The sequence below is a fragment of the Dermacentor albipictus genome, chromosome 10 (genome assembly GCF_038994185.2).
Source record: "Dermacentor albipictus isolate Rhodes 1998 colony chromosome 10, USDA_Dalb.pri_finalv2, whole genome shotgun sequence".
Lineage (NCBI taxonomy): Eukaryota > Metazoa > Arthropoda > Arachnida > Ixodida > Ixodidae > Dermacentor > Dermacentor albipictus.
In genome coordinates, this window is record NC_091830.1 from 80359080 (window position 1) to 80376466 (window position 17387).

General features: G+C 42.0%; 2 protein-coding genes across 5 annotated transcripts in view; one reads left to right on the forward strand and one right to left on the reverse strand.

The window, feature by feature from the left end:
- Positions 1–17387, reverse strand: part of LOC139050429 (prestin-like) — a 312086-nt gene that overhangs the window by 158542 nt on the left and 136157 nt on the right. The gene's annotated exons all lie outside the window — the stretch shown is intronic.
- On the forward strand, positions 1803–16826 carry LOC139050839 (uncharacterized). Its single transcript, XM_070527629.1, has 6 exons — positions 1803–2061; positions 2170–2255; positions 3768–3843; positions 7830–7921; positions 12473–12689; positions 16731–16826. The coding sequence occupies exons 1-6, from the start codon at positions 1869–1871 to the stop codon at positions 16808–16810; spliced, it is 744 nt and encodes a 247-aa protein (XP_070383730.1). The 5' UTR covers positions 1803–1868; the 3' UTR covers positions 16811–16826.

Sequence of the window (17387 nt, forward strand, 5' to 3'; positions counted from 1 at the left end):
GGTCCCTGCGTAGGAACGCGCGGCGTGTGTTTTCACTTAAAAATGCTCTCTGTCGTTTCTTTCCGAACCATCCTGAAACCAATTCTGAGCCGTAGGCCAGGACTTTTATTCAGGCCGACCTCTCAGCTTTTCTATCATAATAAATCTGTATCCATTTCGCGATATATAATTAATATATGCCACAGCGGCTGTACGTACCGGTTATTCGGTCACATTTCTCATTGTGCAATTCCGCAAACTAAGCAAATTAGTGCAATATGTATTTCCGGACTGCGTGGGTTCATGTCGAAAGCACTTAATCGCTTGGGAAAGTTTCAAGAGAGTCTGAGGTGACTGTTTCATAATAAATTTTTATAGTAATCATAATTCACATTCTCCGGGTCGAATCCCATCGTGTTCACGAGCGCCGGTATACCATGCACGATGGCATCCCGAAAAGATACACCGACATCGTAAGCCACTAGACTGGGTAGGAGGAACTACCCATCCCCGTATCCCCAGCTGACAAGAGAAGAGGCGGTGATAATCTGGGAACTACAGACCCGCACATTCCCGCACGGCACCCTGCTGCTATGTATCCTACGACCTACACTTACAATTAAGTGCGCCTTCTGCTCTACCCTCTACCTCATGGTAACAAAATGTGGGCACAACTCTTCGATATCACGCATCTCCGGAAAAACCGTCGAGCCTGTGGGAGACCCAGCTGACAAGCCCGAGCCCTGAAGACCAGTATCGTCTGGTGAGCAGGGTCAAGCTATCGGGTCAGGCCCATGGTGTCCTGCACTAGGAACGCCAGTCACCTCGTACGGTTCCACGGTCAGGTCATTTATATAAATAAAGTTTATTCCTCCTCCTCCTCCTCGATCCTGATTTACTGACATGCTCAGATTTGGTCCCTTCTCGTGCATGATGACGAGGGCAAATATGTTTGCCTCAAATGTCCACTAATTTAATGGAAACAGGCTAGCAAAATTTTAAAACTGTACCACGAGAAAATAATGCGAACTTTGACCAATATCAGTTATGCAATATGTTCCGATTTCACATTCCCCTCCCCCGCTTCCCATATCATAGCGGTGGTGCTCCGCGATAATATAGTTGCACTGTTACTGACCTGTGTATACACAAGTCATGTCACTAAATATTTTTACAGTGGCAGCCGTAATACTTAATTATCCCTATATATAGCAGTTAACGAAAATGTGGATACGGCAAAATCCGCCACCCTCTCGTCCTTGTATGTCTTTGGCACAATATCTTTTCTCAAGCATTATACGAGTCAACTCATGCAACAAGTTTTATAGCTAGTGCTTTCAAGACAATTTGTTCTCGCAAGAACTAAGGTTGATTTTATTGGCCACAGTAGTAGTTCAGACCGCAAAGCATAATTTTTATTAAAACTTAAAGTGTCACTGGACATTGCCTGAGCAAACTTATTACTACACATTCTTTTTAACGGCAAAAAAGGCAGAGTATGCATACTGATATGGACGTAGATCCGTGTGATAACAAAGGGACGCGCAAGCACCGTACTGCACTGGGCCTTGCACTGCGCGAGCCACATCGGTTTCGGTTTCGCGTCTGCCAACTGAGTTGTCAACAGTTGCGTATATATAAATAAGAGACGTTACGATTCATAATTTACAACATAAAATATTACATCATGATTTTACGCGAGGTGTTAATTGTGCTACTGGTTCTCGTTACGAACCATAGACTACTGAACGCGATATTCGAAACTTCAGTCATAGAGTGCAGTTTAGCTACTTCGTTTGGCGGTTCTTTCTGATCGTCGCCAAGCTGCATGGTCGCGGTATCGTCGCTCTGCTTGCTGACCCGTCGCGTGTTTGTAAGGTTACTGCGAAATGACGCATATTCTCGTAAAGTGGGTAAGCATAGACGCGTGGGACGTCTACCCGATCAGAAGTCTTGTGGATGTCGAGGCCGGGCGTCGCCTGATCGAAAATCCCGCCTTCGTCGACTGTATGGCGGGAAGAGTGTATCGAGTCCAGTGTGCGCCGGACGTCGAACCGGACGAGGCGTTCATTATCGGAATCGGTGAGTGCCGCACGGTGCTGTACCTGCTGTTTCTGTTTTACGCCACGTTGTAGCATGATATTAAATAACACTTCCTGCGCTTCTCTGCGATATATTTATTATTATTAGGATCGGAGAAGTCAATGGAGAAACGCCGCAACGGCATCCCAGTCAACGTCGGTGATATTGGCGGCCGGCTGTTACCCGCAGTAATGGTAAGTTGTAGCGGTGCAGGATGTACGAACTCTTCTCTAAAATGCTATTGTTGCATTTTTGATGATACCAGTGTGATTGATCCCAAGTGGCGGATATTGCGTAGTTTCTGAATTACTTAACCTCACAAAACCAAAACATATCATTTTTGCTACGCCGAGTTTGATACCATAAAATTATCATGTAAGTGCCGGTAACCTAACGCAAAGCCCCTAGTAGCGTTTTAGATACACGGCAGTGAGTTTTGAGTTGCATGTCACCAGCTTACCACTATGAGAAAGATCAACAGAGGAGCTCGATCCTATCTAAATACATGAGTAAAGAGAAATGTTTTTTTTTTCAGCAAACACTGCAGCAAATTCGATGTGTTCGTTGGATTTTAATGAAGTTAAATTCTAGTGGCTTTTGGTGGCCAATATTTAGGCCATAGATTTTCATATAATTTTTGAAAATCGCCAACTTTCAGAATACCAAAGTATGAACTTTACTAGTACTCTTTAAAGAGCCCCTCACCGGGCCACGTAGAAAAATTTTGGTTGTGCGCCGGAAGTTGTTACATGCTCTATGGATCATTTTACCGCAAGAATATTTCAAATTGGTTCATGAATAGTCGAGATAGAGATATTTCAGTGCTGTGAACCGATGACTTCAGGAGGCAAGCGTTCTTCCATACCAGAGCTGGAGGAGGCCACGGATGCCTGCTTCTTCTTTCTCGAGTTTTTTGCTGTGTTTGAACCTATGAAACTATGAACTCCCACAACCAAGTTTTCTGACCCCCTATGGCGAACTCTGCTTTCGTACCACTACATTTTTTGTCATTCCCCTACTTTTCTTCAACCAATCTTCCAATCACCTCTTAATAATCTCTATTGCGGACATGTTTACTTTTCTCCTGCTCTCGCTGAGCCCAAGAGCTTGAAGGAGGCCAGTGGTGCCTAAATTGACCGCTTGGCAGATGTCTTCACATTCTAATAAATGCATGCACCATCCTTTCCCATCAGTTTGCAGTTGTCAGAAAAAGCTCCATAATCATCAAAGCAGAAGCATGAACAGGACTAAAGTCTTATTATGGAGTTGCTACAGTGAATATCAGGTGTACTGTGCCTCTGTGCATTTGCACCACTACAGGAAGCAAACATAACAGGAGCCTGGAATACTTAAAGTGCCATTAGTCTGGAGGCACTAGTTGAACAAAGAGCAGTAAACCTTATGGCAAGAAATCTGTTGTGTTTATTTTTGCACATGAAATGATAATCCTTCTGATTGTCTCATAGTTGCTTTAAGAGCAGGTACAATTATAACAAGTCTTTCTCATAGAAAACAACTATTACTACAAGAACCAGTTCCTTGTAAGTGGGCTTAGCTGCATTTCACAATTCGTTCTACAATGAATGAATAGAAGCTGCTAATGTGATTACTAGGTCAACAGCTATCTATTAATGTAGTGAAACCAGAAGTTTGGTGAGAGTACCTTTTAAAATAAATAAGCTGCTTTCTTGTTCTTTTCTTAAAAGGTTTCTGATGATAGCCACCTCACAAAACAAGTGATGGACTTGGAAGCAAAAAACGTGCAACTTGAACTTACGCTTGGTGTGTACTCATCTTCTTACCTTACTAGACTTATCTTCTCCTCTAATCACAACACCGTTCTGTAAGTCATAGGAAACAGATTTACAGCACGTTTCTGTAGTGTCACACATATTTAGTCCACAATTTAATGAATTTCCTTCTTTTGGATTTAGGGCATGAGCGCTTGTTTGAATATGAAAATGCCTGAAGTAGTCATCCAGCTATTATCAGTTTATCATACTGAGAGTGGAGGGGCCGACAAAGAACTTGACTCTTGGTGCACACTCTTAACTCGAAATATCAATTTGAAATCTGTCCCTCTAGGCTCCTCCCATCGACTATGAGTGCCAGTTTGGTGTGAATTGTGTGATATCAGGAAGTGTGAAGTCACTGCGGTGTAGACTCTTCAAAACAGTACAAGACCACACTGGGCGCCTTGCTCCATGCGATCTAGCACCTAATGGTACAGCAAGGCCATTGCTGTTCAGTTCATTTCTTTCACTTGCATGAAAAGAGCAACAAAAATTAAAGAATTCTTGCAGAAAATATATTGAGCTTTGGCTGAGATGCACATGCGCAAACAAAACAATGCATGGGGGCCATGACGTATTCATGATTACTGCAATTGCATCCGGCACTTAGAATGCACAAGAACACAGCCTTCAAAATCAGCTTCCATTACTTGGAGTGATCTGTAGCTGGGAATGCAATTCATTTTGTTGGCAGGTTGGCAGGTAATGATGCCAGACAGCTGTGTGGTTCAACTGGGATACAAAAAACTAATATACAAATTTTCTGCCACACTGGATGTGCCCAAATTTTGCCTGCTTGCGGTGGGGCGCATACGATTTTACATGCAATGCATAATTCTAGCTCAGAAATTTGGTGTCATGGCCCCTTTATGATCCACATAGAGCAGTTACGTGAATTCTTTTGGTCACTGTTTTGTTAATGAAATTAGTTACACTTAACCCCTTGCTGCATGATCTGTTGACACATATACGAGGTATGTGCTATAAGTATGTACGGTATGTTTAAAAAAAATTATATTCATGTACAACAATGTGGACACTGAAAATTTTCCCCATTAGACAATGCACTGCTTCCCCATGTTCTTCCATTGTAGGAAGCTTCCTTCGAAGACTTCTGTTAGGCATTTCAGCAGCAACAGCGCTTACTTCTGAAGAGAGTGGTGCTGTTGCACCCTTTTCCACTTTTTTGCTGACCCACAGCACAAAAATTTTCGGAGAAACCTCGTATATGATACACAGAAAATTTTTTCTAGCATAAGAGAATTGAAAACAAAATTCTACGCATTCATCCGGAATCTATGTCCTCCCTAATAATATATGCACGGTAATTTTACCAATAAGAATAATAAAGATAATTTTTTTTTAATGTTTCGGAACAGTTTGCCACACAACATGCAAGAAGTTATAAATTAACATGTTGTTTTCACAGTTTCTATGCTTGAAGTGAGTGCAAAAAAATATTCGGGTGTTTGTTTACTGTTTATTAGTGCACTGTGATGTGTGGACGGCTGTGTTGCAAGAGTTATTGATAATGATACCAGCAATAAATAAATCTCGAAAGAAGAGAAAAGTGTTCTCTCGGAAAAAAGGGCAAGGTCTGTGAACGATCCGGCCTAAATATTTAAGCTATCTATTAGTCAATCAGGCATCATCTCGTAAAATTGATGTTATAGTTGTATTTAGCTGTAGCTGCAGAAAGTGCAGGACACTTTTTAAGAGAGACCTTGAAACACTTTTTAAACATCTAAAAATGCATCTAAGTTAACGTAGACTATTTCGGAAATACTTTACCCCCAAAACTACTTCAATAAGTTCACCAGAAATGGAGTTATTGGCATTCGAATATCACCTATGATGCCCTTTCGCACTCTTGCTGATCGTTCAATGCCTTGCACTGGGGAGGTTATGGCAGAGCGAGGCGTGCCTACAATGCTCTAACTACTGAATGTTACCTACTGAATGTCACGCAGTGCAAATTTGATTTTGGATGTTCATGGAGATGCCACTACTTCCAATTTTCGCACTGACGCACGCCTGAAGCCACACTGCCCAGGGAGACCACTCGGAACATGCAGCTTTCCTCAGCGAGTAGGCTTGTTGTTGCACCCCATGGCAGCCGCGCTGTAGACATTACATAGCACACACAGCTACGTGCAACTGTAATGTGTTAGCTAGGAGCACGACAGCACTAGAGTGCACACTCGTGCTCATGTGCTCCAGTCTGGCAGTGCTACATGGTGCAGTATGGCTTTGTCCTCCACCACCTTGACCAACAGATAGTAGCCACATCTAAATTGTGCATTTAGAACTGCTGTTACATAAAGTGATGTATGTCAAGGCTTCTAGGCAGGAGTTGCCAGGGAGCGCGCGCTGGCAAGCATTTGTGTGGTCTGACCTTAAGTTTTGCATGGTTCGAGATTAGTTGAGTGCTCAGAACTAATTGAAGTTAACACCACATGATGGCTATGACACATTCCTATGTGGACGGCTGCGGCCAAGCGTGAATAGGCAGTCTGCTTCTTCTGCAAGTACTTAAGTATTACTGAAAGTCATCCCATTTAGTAAACTGCATTAATGGATATAGTTGGGTTGCAATAATGCAGAAAGAAGCATCGGGGTGTAGCGAAAATAGTAGAAGGGTGTTCGTTGGCTCTGGGGTTGGGGACAGCACAGACAGAATGTTCTCAAGTTCCTGGTGAATGGGGGCTTGTAGGAGGGGAACTCAAAAAGGGGTAGCATCAGCGCTACGCAAACAGAAAGCTGCAGGTGCCATCACACCCAGTTCATGTTGAATGATTCACATCACGTCCTCTGATGGCAACGCATTCTGCTGTGCTGGCTGATCTTCACATGTCGATGTTGCGGCACTATTGGGAAGTCTGGCAAATGGTTGCAGTACGCGTCGACTTTTGGCCTGCTCGAATTGTCGGCACTCTGATGATAGCATCAACTGTAGAGCAGCTTTTGCACATGAGCAGATGAAAGGTGTTTTCAGCAATTCCCTTGAGCGTATGCCTGACCTTCTCAGCTTATGTCATGTTGCAATTGGCTTTTTGACAAAGCGCCAGCACGTCCTGGAGGTACGAGACATAGAACTCCGTGGCGGATTGGGCATGGGAGGCCAGTTCCTGCTTTGGGGCAATTTTACAGCCATCTGGTTTGCCAAACAACTCTGTTAACTTGTCTTTGCATTGGTGCCAGCTGGTTAGTTCCTCTTCGTGGTTTTCGTACCACACCTTTTCCCTGCCTCATAGGTAGAACAACAGGTTAGCTAGCATAAGCTTAGGGTCCCATCTGTTGATTCCACTCACGCGTTCATACATAGCCACCCACTCTTCAGCGTCGGTGCCATCGGTTCTGCAGAAAGTTCCAGGATCCTTGGGTTGCATAACCACAACCGAAAGGGACAGTGACGTAGCTGGTGACGGTGACATTGGAGGCGGCAGTGATGTTGATCCCACATGCTCACCATCATTTATGGTGAGGACGGTAATGTGACGTCCACTGCGGAGCTCCATTTCCAGCCGTGGTACCCCGCACCTCCACCAGTATGTTACAGGGATGTTGGAAGTACAGACAAACGGTATTTACAATATATATGCAAGCAGAGTCAATGTGGTCAAGATGGCTGACTAGCAACAACACGCAGCCAGCGTCTCGCGATTTTCTTCCTTTCTCTTTTATCCCTCTGTAACAATATCATAACTTTCGTTTTGCACTCATTATGGAACAGCAACCTATCTGCATTCAGAAAAGGTAGATTATCATATTTTGTGGAATTAGATAGCATAAAATACCACTAAACCAGGTAGGAAATACCACAAGGTGTATTAGAGCTCAACTTTATGCTGCATTGGTAAGATTGTTGCTTGTTTGCTGGTGCCTTTATGTTCTTAATTATCAGCAATGTATGTAAATTATTTTTGCACAGAGAAAAAGAAAACTTCATTGTGCCTTACATCTTTTTTATATCAGATGCTGCAAAAATGGTTAAAAGATTACAAAAAATAATCGACAAAGTTGAACGAACACCTGCACCTCCAGAAGCTCCTGAAGCTGCTGCCCAGGTCTGTTTGCCATACTTTCCTTTCTAGAAGTGAGACACCCTTACGTAACATGAGCATATTTTATGTACTAGAGAATTCATTTCTGTGTATGAAGAGTCTTTCATTTCTTGGTTGTATATTTATTTTAATTGGGGGGGGGGGTACAAATCATGTTATTTTTAAACAAATAAATGGGGTGTTGTTCAGCAGACAAATGTTCACGATTTTCCTTGTAGCTTTTTACAAATGATTAAGCGCTCTCATTCTGGACACAAACATTTTATTTAAACTAGTGAAATCAGTCATGAAACATATAATAGCAAAGGGAGCTGCTCACAAATCATGCAGCACTGTACAGATCCTTCGTGGGACATTCAGGCATTACTAGTACATTTAAAAGAAACAACATTAACAAAAACAGCCGATACAGATGTGTTTAGTGATCCCTCGGTTAATTTGCACTTTTTTCTAACAGGAAAGCAGTACAAAACGTTGTGCACAATGACGTGCTTCACAGGAGGCTTTATGCTTTTCCTCATCTTACAAGCCCTTGTTGGCCTACGTTATCATATGCATTGGGAGTATTTCTGTGTCCACGCTAGACCTGTAGGTTATTCCTTTTGTTTTTCTGCGTCATCTTGCCTTCTTGGTTCTCTATATGTGCTTTTGCAACAACAATAGAATGCCAACTAGGTGAATCAGCCACCCTTTTGTGAGAGTAATGCACATAAATACTGTAAAACTTAAGGGTCCAGCACCTGCCCATATGGGCTGGGCCCTAGTCATTCGTCCTACCTCGGAGGCCTAATGGTGGATTTAAACGAGAAGAAATGGGGTTAACCAAGGAGCCAGATTTTTATTAGTCAATGTTAAGAAGCCAACAAACACTGACACTGAGAACAACAAAGGGAAATTACTTGTGCTTAATAAATTAAATAAACAAACGATAAATGAATGGAGATGAAAGTGGATGAAAAAACTTGCCACAGGTAGGGAATGATCCCACAACCTTTGCATTTCGTGTGTGATGCTCTACCACTTGAGCTAGTGCGGCGCCATTTCCCCATCTGCTTTCTTGGGTATTTATGTTTCCTAGTAGAACCCTGGTAGTGTTAGCCAGCGCCACCACTCACAAACCTTGGCGGCGGACGTGGAACATTCTCTCTGCTGCAGGCGTCATGAAAACGTGATCTTTTTGGGTGAAGGCAACTGGTCAATGAACCCACACATGCTATCTGAAGACATCGATTTTGCCGGATTCGAGACCCTCGTTATGTAATAAATGAGAAAGGGGGTTAAATGAGGGGCCCGATTTCATTTCCATTCATTTATCATTTCATTATTTCATTTATTAAGCACAAGTAATTTCCCCTATGCTGTCCTTGGTGTCAGTGTTTGTCAGCTTCTTATGACATGACTAATAAAAATCGGGCCCCTCGATTAACCCCTTTTCTTCTCGTTTATTACATAACGAGGGTCTCGAATCCGGCAAAATCGATGCCTTCAGGTAGCACGCGTGGCTTTATTGACCAGTTGCCTTCACCCAAAAAGAACACGTTCTCGTGACGCCTGCAGCAGAAAGGATGTTCCACGTCCGCTGCCAAGGTTCGTGAGCAGTGGCGCTGACTAACACTACCAGGGTTGTACAAGGAAACAAATACCCAAGAAAGTGGATGGGGAAATGGCGTCGCTGTGGCTCAATTGGTAGAGCATTGCACACGAAATGCGAAGGTTGTGGGTTCGGTTCCCACCTGCAGCAAGTTGTTTTTTCATCCACTTTAATTTCCATGAATTTATTGTTTCTTTATTTCATTTATTAAGCACAAGTAATTTCCCCTATGTTCACCTTGGTGTCAGTGCTTGTTGGCTTCTTATGATATGACTAATGGTGGATTTGTAGTATAAACAGATTGGAATAATTTTACCTTGTCCAGGCTGTAATTCAGTAAACATCTGCTGATGTCACAGCTACCTTTCACATTACGAAACAACGTAAGTGCTGTGGTAATTCAGTTGGTAGAGCATTACCACCATTTACATGTATGTGACGTGCGGGATATGGGGTGTTTTGTGCCATGGTTGTAGTCATGTAAATGTGGCTACTGAAAGAGCAACAAGCTTTCATTCCCTTAAGATGGTACTTGCTTGTGTGTTAAGCAGAAATGGGGCATATACAGGGTGTCCCAACTATGATACACCCAAGATTTAAAAATATGCAAATCCCATGTAGCTGGGCAGAAGCAAGGTAATGTTTGCACTCGCTTGCAGATACTCTGATTATTTTTTGCATTCTACCTGATTAGATAACTAGTCTTAATTAATTTATTTCTTAACTATTATAATTAGATCAGAAGTGTCTGAAAAAGTTGTAAAGGAACATGAAAAGCTCCTGATGCAGCTTTCTGTTGCGCAGTACGTGCTACATAAAAGTGTTTCTCTGAGCGTGAAAGAAACCTGCGAATAAATAGTGTTTCAAATGGCCAGTCGTGTGGCAATTCTGCATGTATTCGTGAGCTTCTTTCATGATTGGAAGAACACTTTTATGTAGCACATATTGAGCAACAGAAAGTTGTATTGGGAGTTTTTCATGTTGCTCTACAATTTTTTCATTGACCGCTTTCATCGAATTATAATATTTGAGCTGATTCATCATCATCATCAGCCTGGTTACGCCCACTGCAGAGCAAAAGCCTCTCCCATACTTCTCCAACTACCACGGTCATGTACTAATTGTGGCCTAGTCGTCCCTGCAAACTTCTTAATCTCATCTGCCCACCTAACCTTCTGCCACCCCCTGCTATGCTTCCCTTTCCTTGGAATCCAATCCGTAACCCTTAATGACCATCGGTTATCTTCCCTCGTCATTACATGTCCTGCCTATGCCCATTTCTTTTTCTTGATTTCAACTAAGATGTCATTAACTCGCGTTTGTTCCCCCACCCAGTCTCCTCTTTTCTTATCCCTGAACGTTACACCCATCATTCCTCTTTCCATAGCTCGTTGCGTCGTCCTCAATTTAAGCAGAACCCTTTTCGTAAGCCTTCAGGTTTCTGCCCAGTAGGGGAGTACTGGTAAGACGCAGCTATTATACACTGTTATTATATTAGTTGATTAATGAAGACTAATTATGTAATTAGGCAGAATAAAGAAATAACCTATCTCCAAACGAAGGCAAACATTACCTTGGTTCTGCCCAGCTATGTGTCATTTGTACATTTCTTAATCTTGATGCATGATGGTTGCGATACCCTGTATACCATATCTATATAATTAATGTGAATAATGTCTTAATCTTGATCACTCACATACAAATGCAAAAAGTGTGCATCATTTATTGTTATTGTAAGATCCGCATTTATTATTATCTATTGCGAAAGGGTGAACTGCTGGGAGAAGCAGGGTGTAAACCGATTTTCATAAATTTCGTTTGGCTTGCACAAAAGTAGGTCTTATCAGTTTTTAGCTAAAAATGAAGAACCTTAGGTATAAACAGCTTTTATTGCAAACTGCCGTAGCTGCATAGTGTCTATGGTGTTAGGCTGCTAAGCACGAGGTCGCAGGATCGAATCCTGGCCACAGCGGCTGCATTTCGATAGGGCCGAAATGCGAAAACACCCATGTACTTTGAGTTAGGTGCACGTTGAAGAAACCCAGGTGGTCTGAATTATTTGGAGCACCCTGCTGCAGCGTGCCTCATAATAAGATTGTGTTTTGGCAGGGTAAACCCCATCATTTATTTTTTTTAGTTGTTATTGCACACACAGCACTTCTGAAAAATACTAAAGTCAGCTCAGCATGCAAACCAAGCTTACACTAAGCTGTATAGTGAGTTTGCTATGCATACATACATATTCATACCTCTTTCCTCCCATGAAGGCCTTTAAAGGATGGTTCATAAGACATCCATAATATTTCATGAGAGTAATTGTAATGCATATATCCGCTTTCTGATGTAGCTACTTGCGGCAAGAAATGTGTGCACAAAGTGATAATACGACGACACCAGCAGCATGGCTCTCTCGATGGGAGCAACAATTCGTCAATTATGGCTGGCTATACTGGGTTGTCTCTGCTGCTGTTACTGAACTTTTGAGGACCACTTAATCCTTCATTTAGAATCTGTCTGGGTATAATCTGATTATGACATTTCTGCTTGTTGGTAATGTCAATATTTACTTAATTATTGTGTAAGAATTATGGTGTAATGAAGTGTGAGGTGCACATAGAAGTTTAGTGTCTCCCCATTTTGATAGAGGAGTAGGAGTGCTGCTTGCTGTAGGTAGACCTATCCTTGCCAGATCTCCCATGTTCATGGTTTTCCCCTTGCTGCTGTCTTCTTGGTCATGCCGTCACTTGCTGCATAAATACATTCCTGGCCAGTACAAAGCCCATTTCTACTTTTGCCTCAGAAAAGAGCACATACCTGTAATCATTATGTTGCATGTTTAAGCTCTAATCCTCAAGTTGTCAATATGAGCTGCCCTCCAAGTTCTTGAAATTGTAGCTGTGAAGTGCCAGTGCTACAAAAAATGCCAACTGCTCTCAGCAACTGCACTTTCTTTCTAAATTTAGGTGGACATAGGAAATGGCGTTATAGTTCCAAGAATCATGCTGCAGAAGTGGAAAGCGATGTGCCCAACCGCACCGAGGTTTGCCAGGGCACTGTTGCGATGCGTCTTCAGTGAGGAGGAGCTGAAGGGGTCCTCTCTCTATGGACGTCCGTGCAACAACCGCCCTGATGCGATTCGAAAGCCAGCTCTTGACAGAACAAAGGTGGACACAATTATTGGTAAGTTCAAATAATGCCAACTTTACCACATATATATTTCATGTCCTGCTGGCTGATTTTATCTCAGAGGTAAATATTTCGCAGGGATCTACCTGGCTAGGAACATCTGATTTAATTAAAACAGCAAAAACATTAAACTCAACTTTCTGGTTCGGCCCAGCTCATTTTCCAGGATGAGAGGTGCAGTGGTGCTTATATGCATTCCATACTTGTTCATGGAAGTTTGACAGACATGCTGCAACTTCGCACAGACCTTGGAAATATGTAATGGGAAAAGTTTTTAGTGTGAGACGGGTCGAGGGTACCTGCAAACATTCTGGTGGTAGTGAGAGTAGAAGAGAGCAACAGGAGGAGCATTATAAGAAAACCAGGGCCCTTATTCACAAAAAAGTACATATGCTATGACTGTCTGTAAGAGCAAAATCAAGTCATTCCTTCTGCTGAACATATTAGTGAATGCGGCCAGCCCATGGCAAAGAGTATTTATGAATGGAAAGCTTTGTGAATTCATCTTCAGGATCTTCTACGAGAAAGAAATGTTCAGAATGCTTTGTTTTAAGTGCTATCATTATGACTGAAGCGTGAAAGGGATGGCGGCACAGAGGACTACAGAGTCCAACACGCAGTTTATTGCAAACTGCAAATGATAAATACGAAGAGCGTGACTGCAAGCGCACCGTCATACGACTAGCTTAGACCAAACCTTCCAAGACAGATTTTGCGTCGAGATGGCTGATAAAGTGAACATGAGATGCAGAATTCACGATTTTTATTTATGTGGAAAACTTTGATGGTTTCACATGCTTTGTGGTCCATATGGTTACTTATGACACATACCTTTAAAAAAAGGGGGGGTTACAACCACCGGACTGAATGCAATAACCAATGTGATGCAAGTGTGCCTTTTATGTTGCTGCAGTTGCTGCAGAATTTCAGACTAAGTGCCAGTTTGACCGATTCACATTTCTCTACAGCTGAATAAAACTTGTTGCTGGGCTAGCTGGCTCATAATGCTTAGGAAAAAAATACAATCAGTAGAGGTGTGCAAATAATTATTTTTGAGACCGAATCAAATATGAATTGAATAGTGCCAGAAGCGAATAGAATGAAATCGAATATAGAATGCTTGTCAAATAGGTTTCAAATAATAGCTGTTATCACAAGTAATACAAAACGATGTTCACATTCCAGTATTCTTAAAGTTAGCAAGTTTCTATAATTAGGTATAGGTTATGAAGCCATGTTTTTTTAAAAAGCACAAATGGACCATTAGCAGCAAACCAGTAGTTTAGTCACATGCGTGGGGCACTTCAGAGATGACGAATGATCTCTGTACATCCGTTGAAGTATGGCTACCTATGTGGCTTAGCCTTCTCCACTACACAAGTTGTCATTTCTCATGTCTACACTGTGGCGTGGGGCCGAAAATTTACCATGCTCTTGCTTCAATTTTCTGTTTATTTAGGCACAGTTGACGTTTATAGATATTCGAAAGCTATTCAAAAAATATTTGCATTTACGAATAGTGTGTATATCATTCGAAGACAGAATTGAATAGAACACTATTTGATTTGTTATTAGAGAGTCCACATCAAATACCTTAGCTATCTTTTTAAGGCTAATATGAGAACCCTTGTGCATGAATCACTGGTACTTTATTAGCCCTGTCGGTTTGGCCTTGACATAAACCATGCCGAGATATCGACTGCTTCAATCGTTTACCCAGTCCATCGGAAGCACATGATAAAGCGAAATCTGGCTAACCGGTGTTCTTTAGACAAGATATCTGCTCTTGAAAGCTGTGCCCCATTCTGTGGCAGCAAGACTTTGCTAGGGCAGCATTCTATAGCCAAGTCTGCATCCGAGCTGGGTGTCATTTAGGATGCCTGGCGCGGTTGTGGAAGATGCATGATTCAATCCCCACTGTTGTGCACCCACCAGTTTATAATAGGGATACAAGCAGACTTCGGCCAAGCGCTCAGTTGTTTGTAGGGGGTTGTCGTCTTGCTACAGCAGTAGTGAAATAGTCTAGCATCCGCGAATGCTGTGGGAGGCAGACGAAGCTGTCGCCAGGTGCATACAGATAAATTAGGTACAGGCCTACTCCTGGCCCAGCGCTCAGTTAATACGAAGGAACATACAGTTGGGAAGGACATCCACCTAGTGGAAATTGGCGGGGTGATATATAGCAAACATTGTTTGAGAGTTGTGTGGTGCTTTTTTTCCTTTTCCTGTGGTGTTTTTTTTTTGTTGTTGTTGTACAACAAGCGTAGTGGTCTGTGCAAACCTTTCCCGTGCTATCCACCCCTGTAAAGCTGGACGCCTGGCCATGAGGCTGCTTGTAGCTGTCTTATAAGTCTATGCACGTCTGGTGGATGGTAATCGAACGACACACATCACCGCAGAAAAAGACCATAATTTTCAAATTGTGTAGTTTTGGTTTACCATCACTTCTGCCGCATCATATAACCCCTGCAAGCACCAATCTCCTGGATTTAGAGCTGACTTAATTAGCACCGTGTATCTCTTCGGTCATTGTCATGTGTCTGTGTCCTTGTCTTCCATGCTGTGCTCATCTTGCCATGAATTACAAACTTGCCCAAGCCATTGTCAGCTTTATTAAACAAGTAATTTAATTCAGTTAATTGCCATACAAGGTCTCTAGAGAATCTGTCTTAAACATATTTTTTAAGTATTTCACCTCACAAAGAAATTGACAAATTGGTGCCATTTTCAGGACAAAAAAGAAATGAAAGTCAAGCGTACTGACATGACATTTATTACGGAAATTTTCTTGCGTTAACTTAAAGTCGGGAAACTCAAAACCCTAGAAAAGATGTGTATGTTTGTGTAAACAAAAAGTAAAAAGTTCCCTACCGTGGACTCGACTAGCTAACCGCGCACTTGGTTAGAAAACTAGCTCTGATCGACAGCGGCCCGCAAATGTGCCACTGTGGACCAGAAACAAGCGATGCAATGTAAGGCACACGCGTACACTCGCCCAAGCGGCTCCCACGCAAAAAGGGCGCCTCGCAAACTTGGGGCAGCCAACAGACACACAACCTTTCTCTTTGAAATGCAACTTTACTCTCTCTGAATGACACAGCTACTGTACACCGCCAGGGTCGTAAGACACGGGGCTTGAGTCAGAGGGAGATCGGTCAGCGAAGGAGGGTCGAACCGGGGGTGGCAGCGAGGCTGCAGGCATGCAGCCTGCTGCTTGCGAGATTGTCTCCTCAATGTGTTTGAGGCACCTCAGCTTCTGAGAAAAACGGCCTGATAGTGACGGCGCCGTGTTCATTGCTTACATTTGAGTGCACCTTAAATAATTTACTGTGATAGCATTCATTCAACTATAGTTTGTTTTGTTTCCCAGGAGGAGCATATGTGTCATGCCATGACACAGAAAGTGCTCACATGGTATTTCTGGTGCTCATGTGATACACCTAACTTGCAACCATGTCAGCATGACCAAGAGATCTCGTGATCTCTAAGGAACTAAGAAGTGACTATGTATACACAATCAATCCATCTGCCTTCTACTGAAGTTATGGCAAATAATGTGTTCATTTAAGAGTATGAGAAAGATATTTAAATGTGTATTAAAGAAAATAAGTTACAATCTTTGGCATGATACTGTCATTAAGTCAGTCACTCTTCTGTGCATATCATTCTGCACGGGCATATTTAACTACCAGCCCAAAAATGTACAGACAGTCCAACTGGGTAACGTTTCAGCAATAAATATAGAGATCATTTGGATAAGTACGTTAATGCATCATATATGAACTTGTCATAAAGGGGAACATAGTGTTGCTGGCATGAGCAGCAGGTGTGACTGTTTAATTGTTCACCATGTCAAAAAATAAAACATTGTATAATGGTACTGATTTGTATTGACAAGCAGACATTAGTCATAGTTCAACTGCCTTAAGTATTGAGTTGGATGGTTTGAGCAAATATATTAATCTGCTTAATGAACATGCAAAGAATACACACTTGTTATTTTTGCCTCATATTGTTGTATCTACTCATTTGCAGCATACACCTGCAGCACATTTGGAACCAGCGACACCAAGGTCAAGGCCAGCCTGGCGACCATGCTTGCCAAGGAGAAGTAATATTTCATAAGACATTTATTTCATAGTATTACATAAGACATGTATTTTAAGAAAATGTTCTAATATATATGATGCAATAAAACAGTTAATTAATTGCCGATGCACTTGTTTTCTTTCTTGCACTGCATGATTCAGCACTCCAATTCTTTCTGTTTATGCAACATATATGAGAGCACAGCTGGTTCAGGAGCACTATTATTCTACCAACATTAATGCATAAGGGCAGATTAAAAGCAACAGGTGCACATGCATAACACATTCAAAATTTTATTGCTACCATATGTAAACAAAAATGTAAACTTGTAGATAGCAGATAGCTATGGACTAATGGATATACACTCTTCATAGACTTGTTTTTCTTTTTTCTCGCGCAGCATATGGGATCGACTTCTTTCAGTAATTAATAAAGCTGTGTGCGTCATTGTCCCACAATTCGTGTTTACAACTCCAACGAACGGGCTCAGTTGGCTTAGTCCACACATACTTTAGATACGAAGAAGGAAAAAAATGAAGTGCCGTCACGTGACATTCTTGAAGTCTAGTCATAACAAATATAAAGGATAAGTTCAACGTAGTA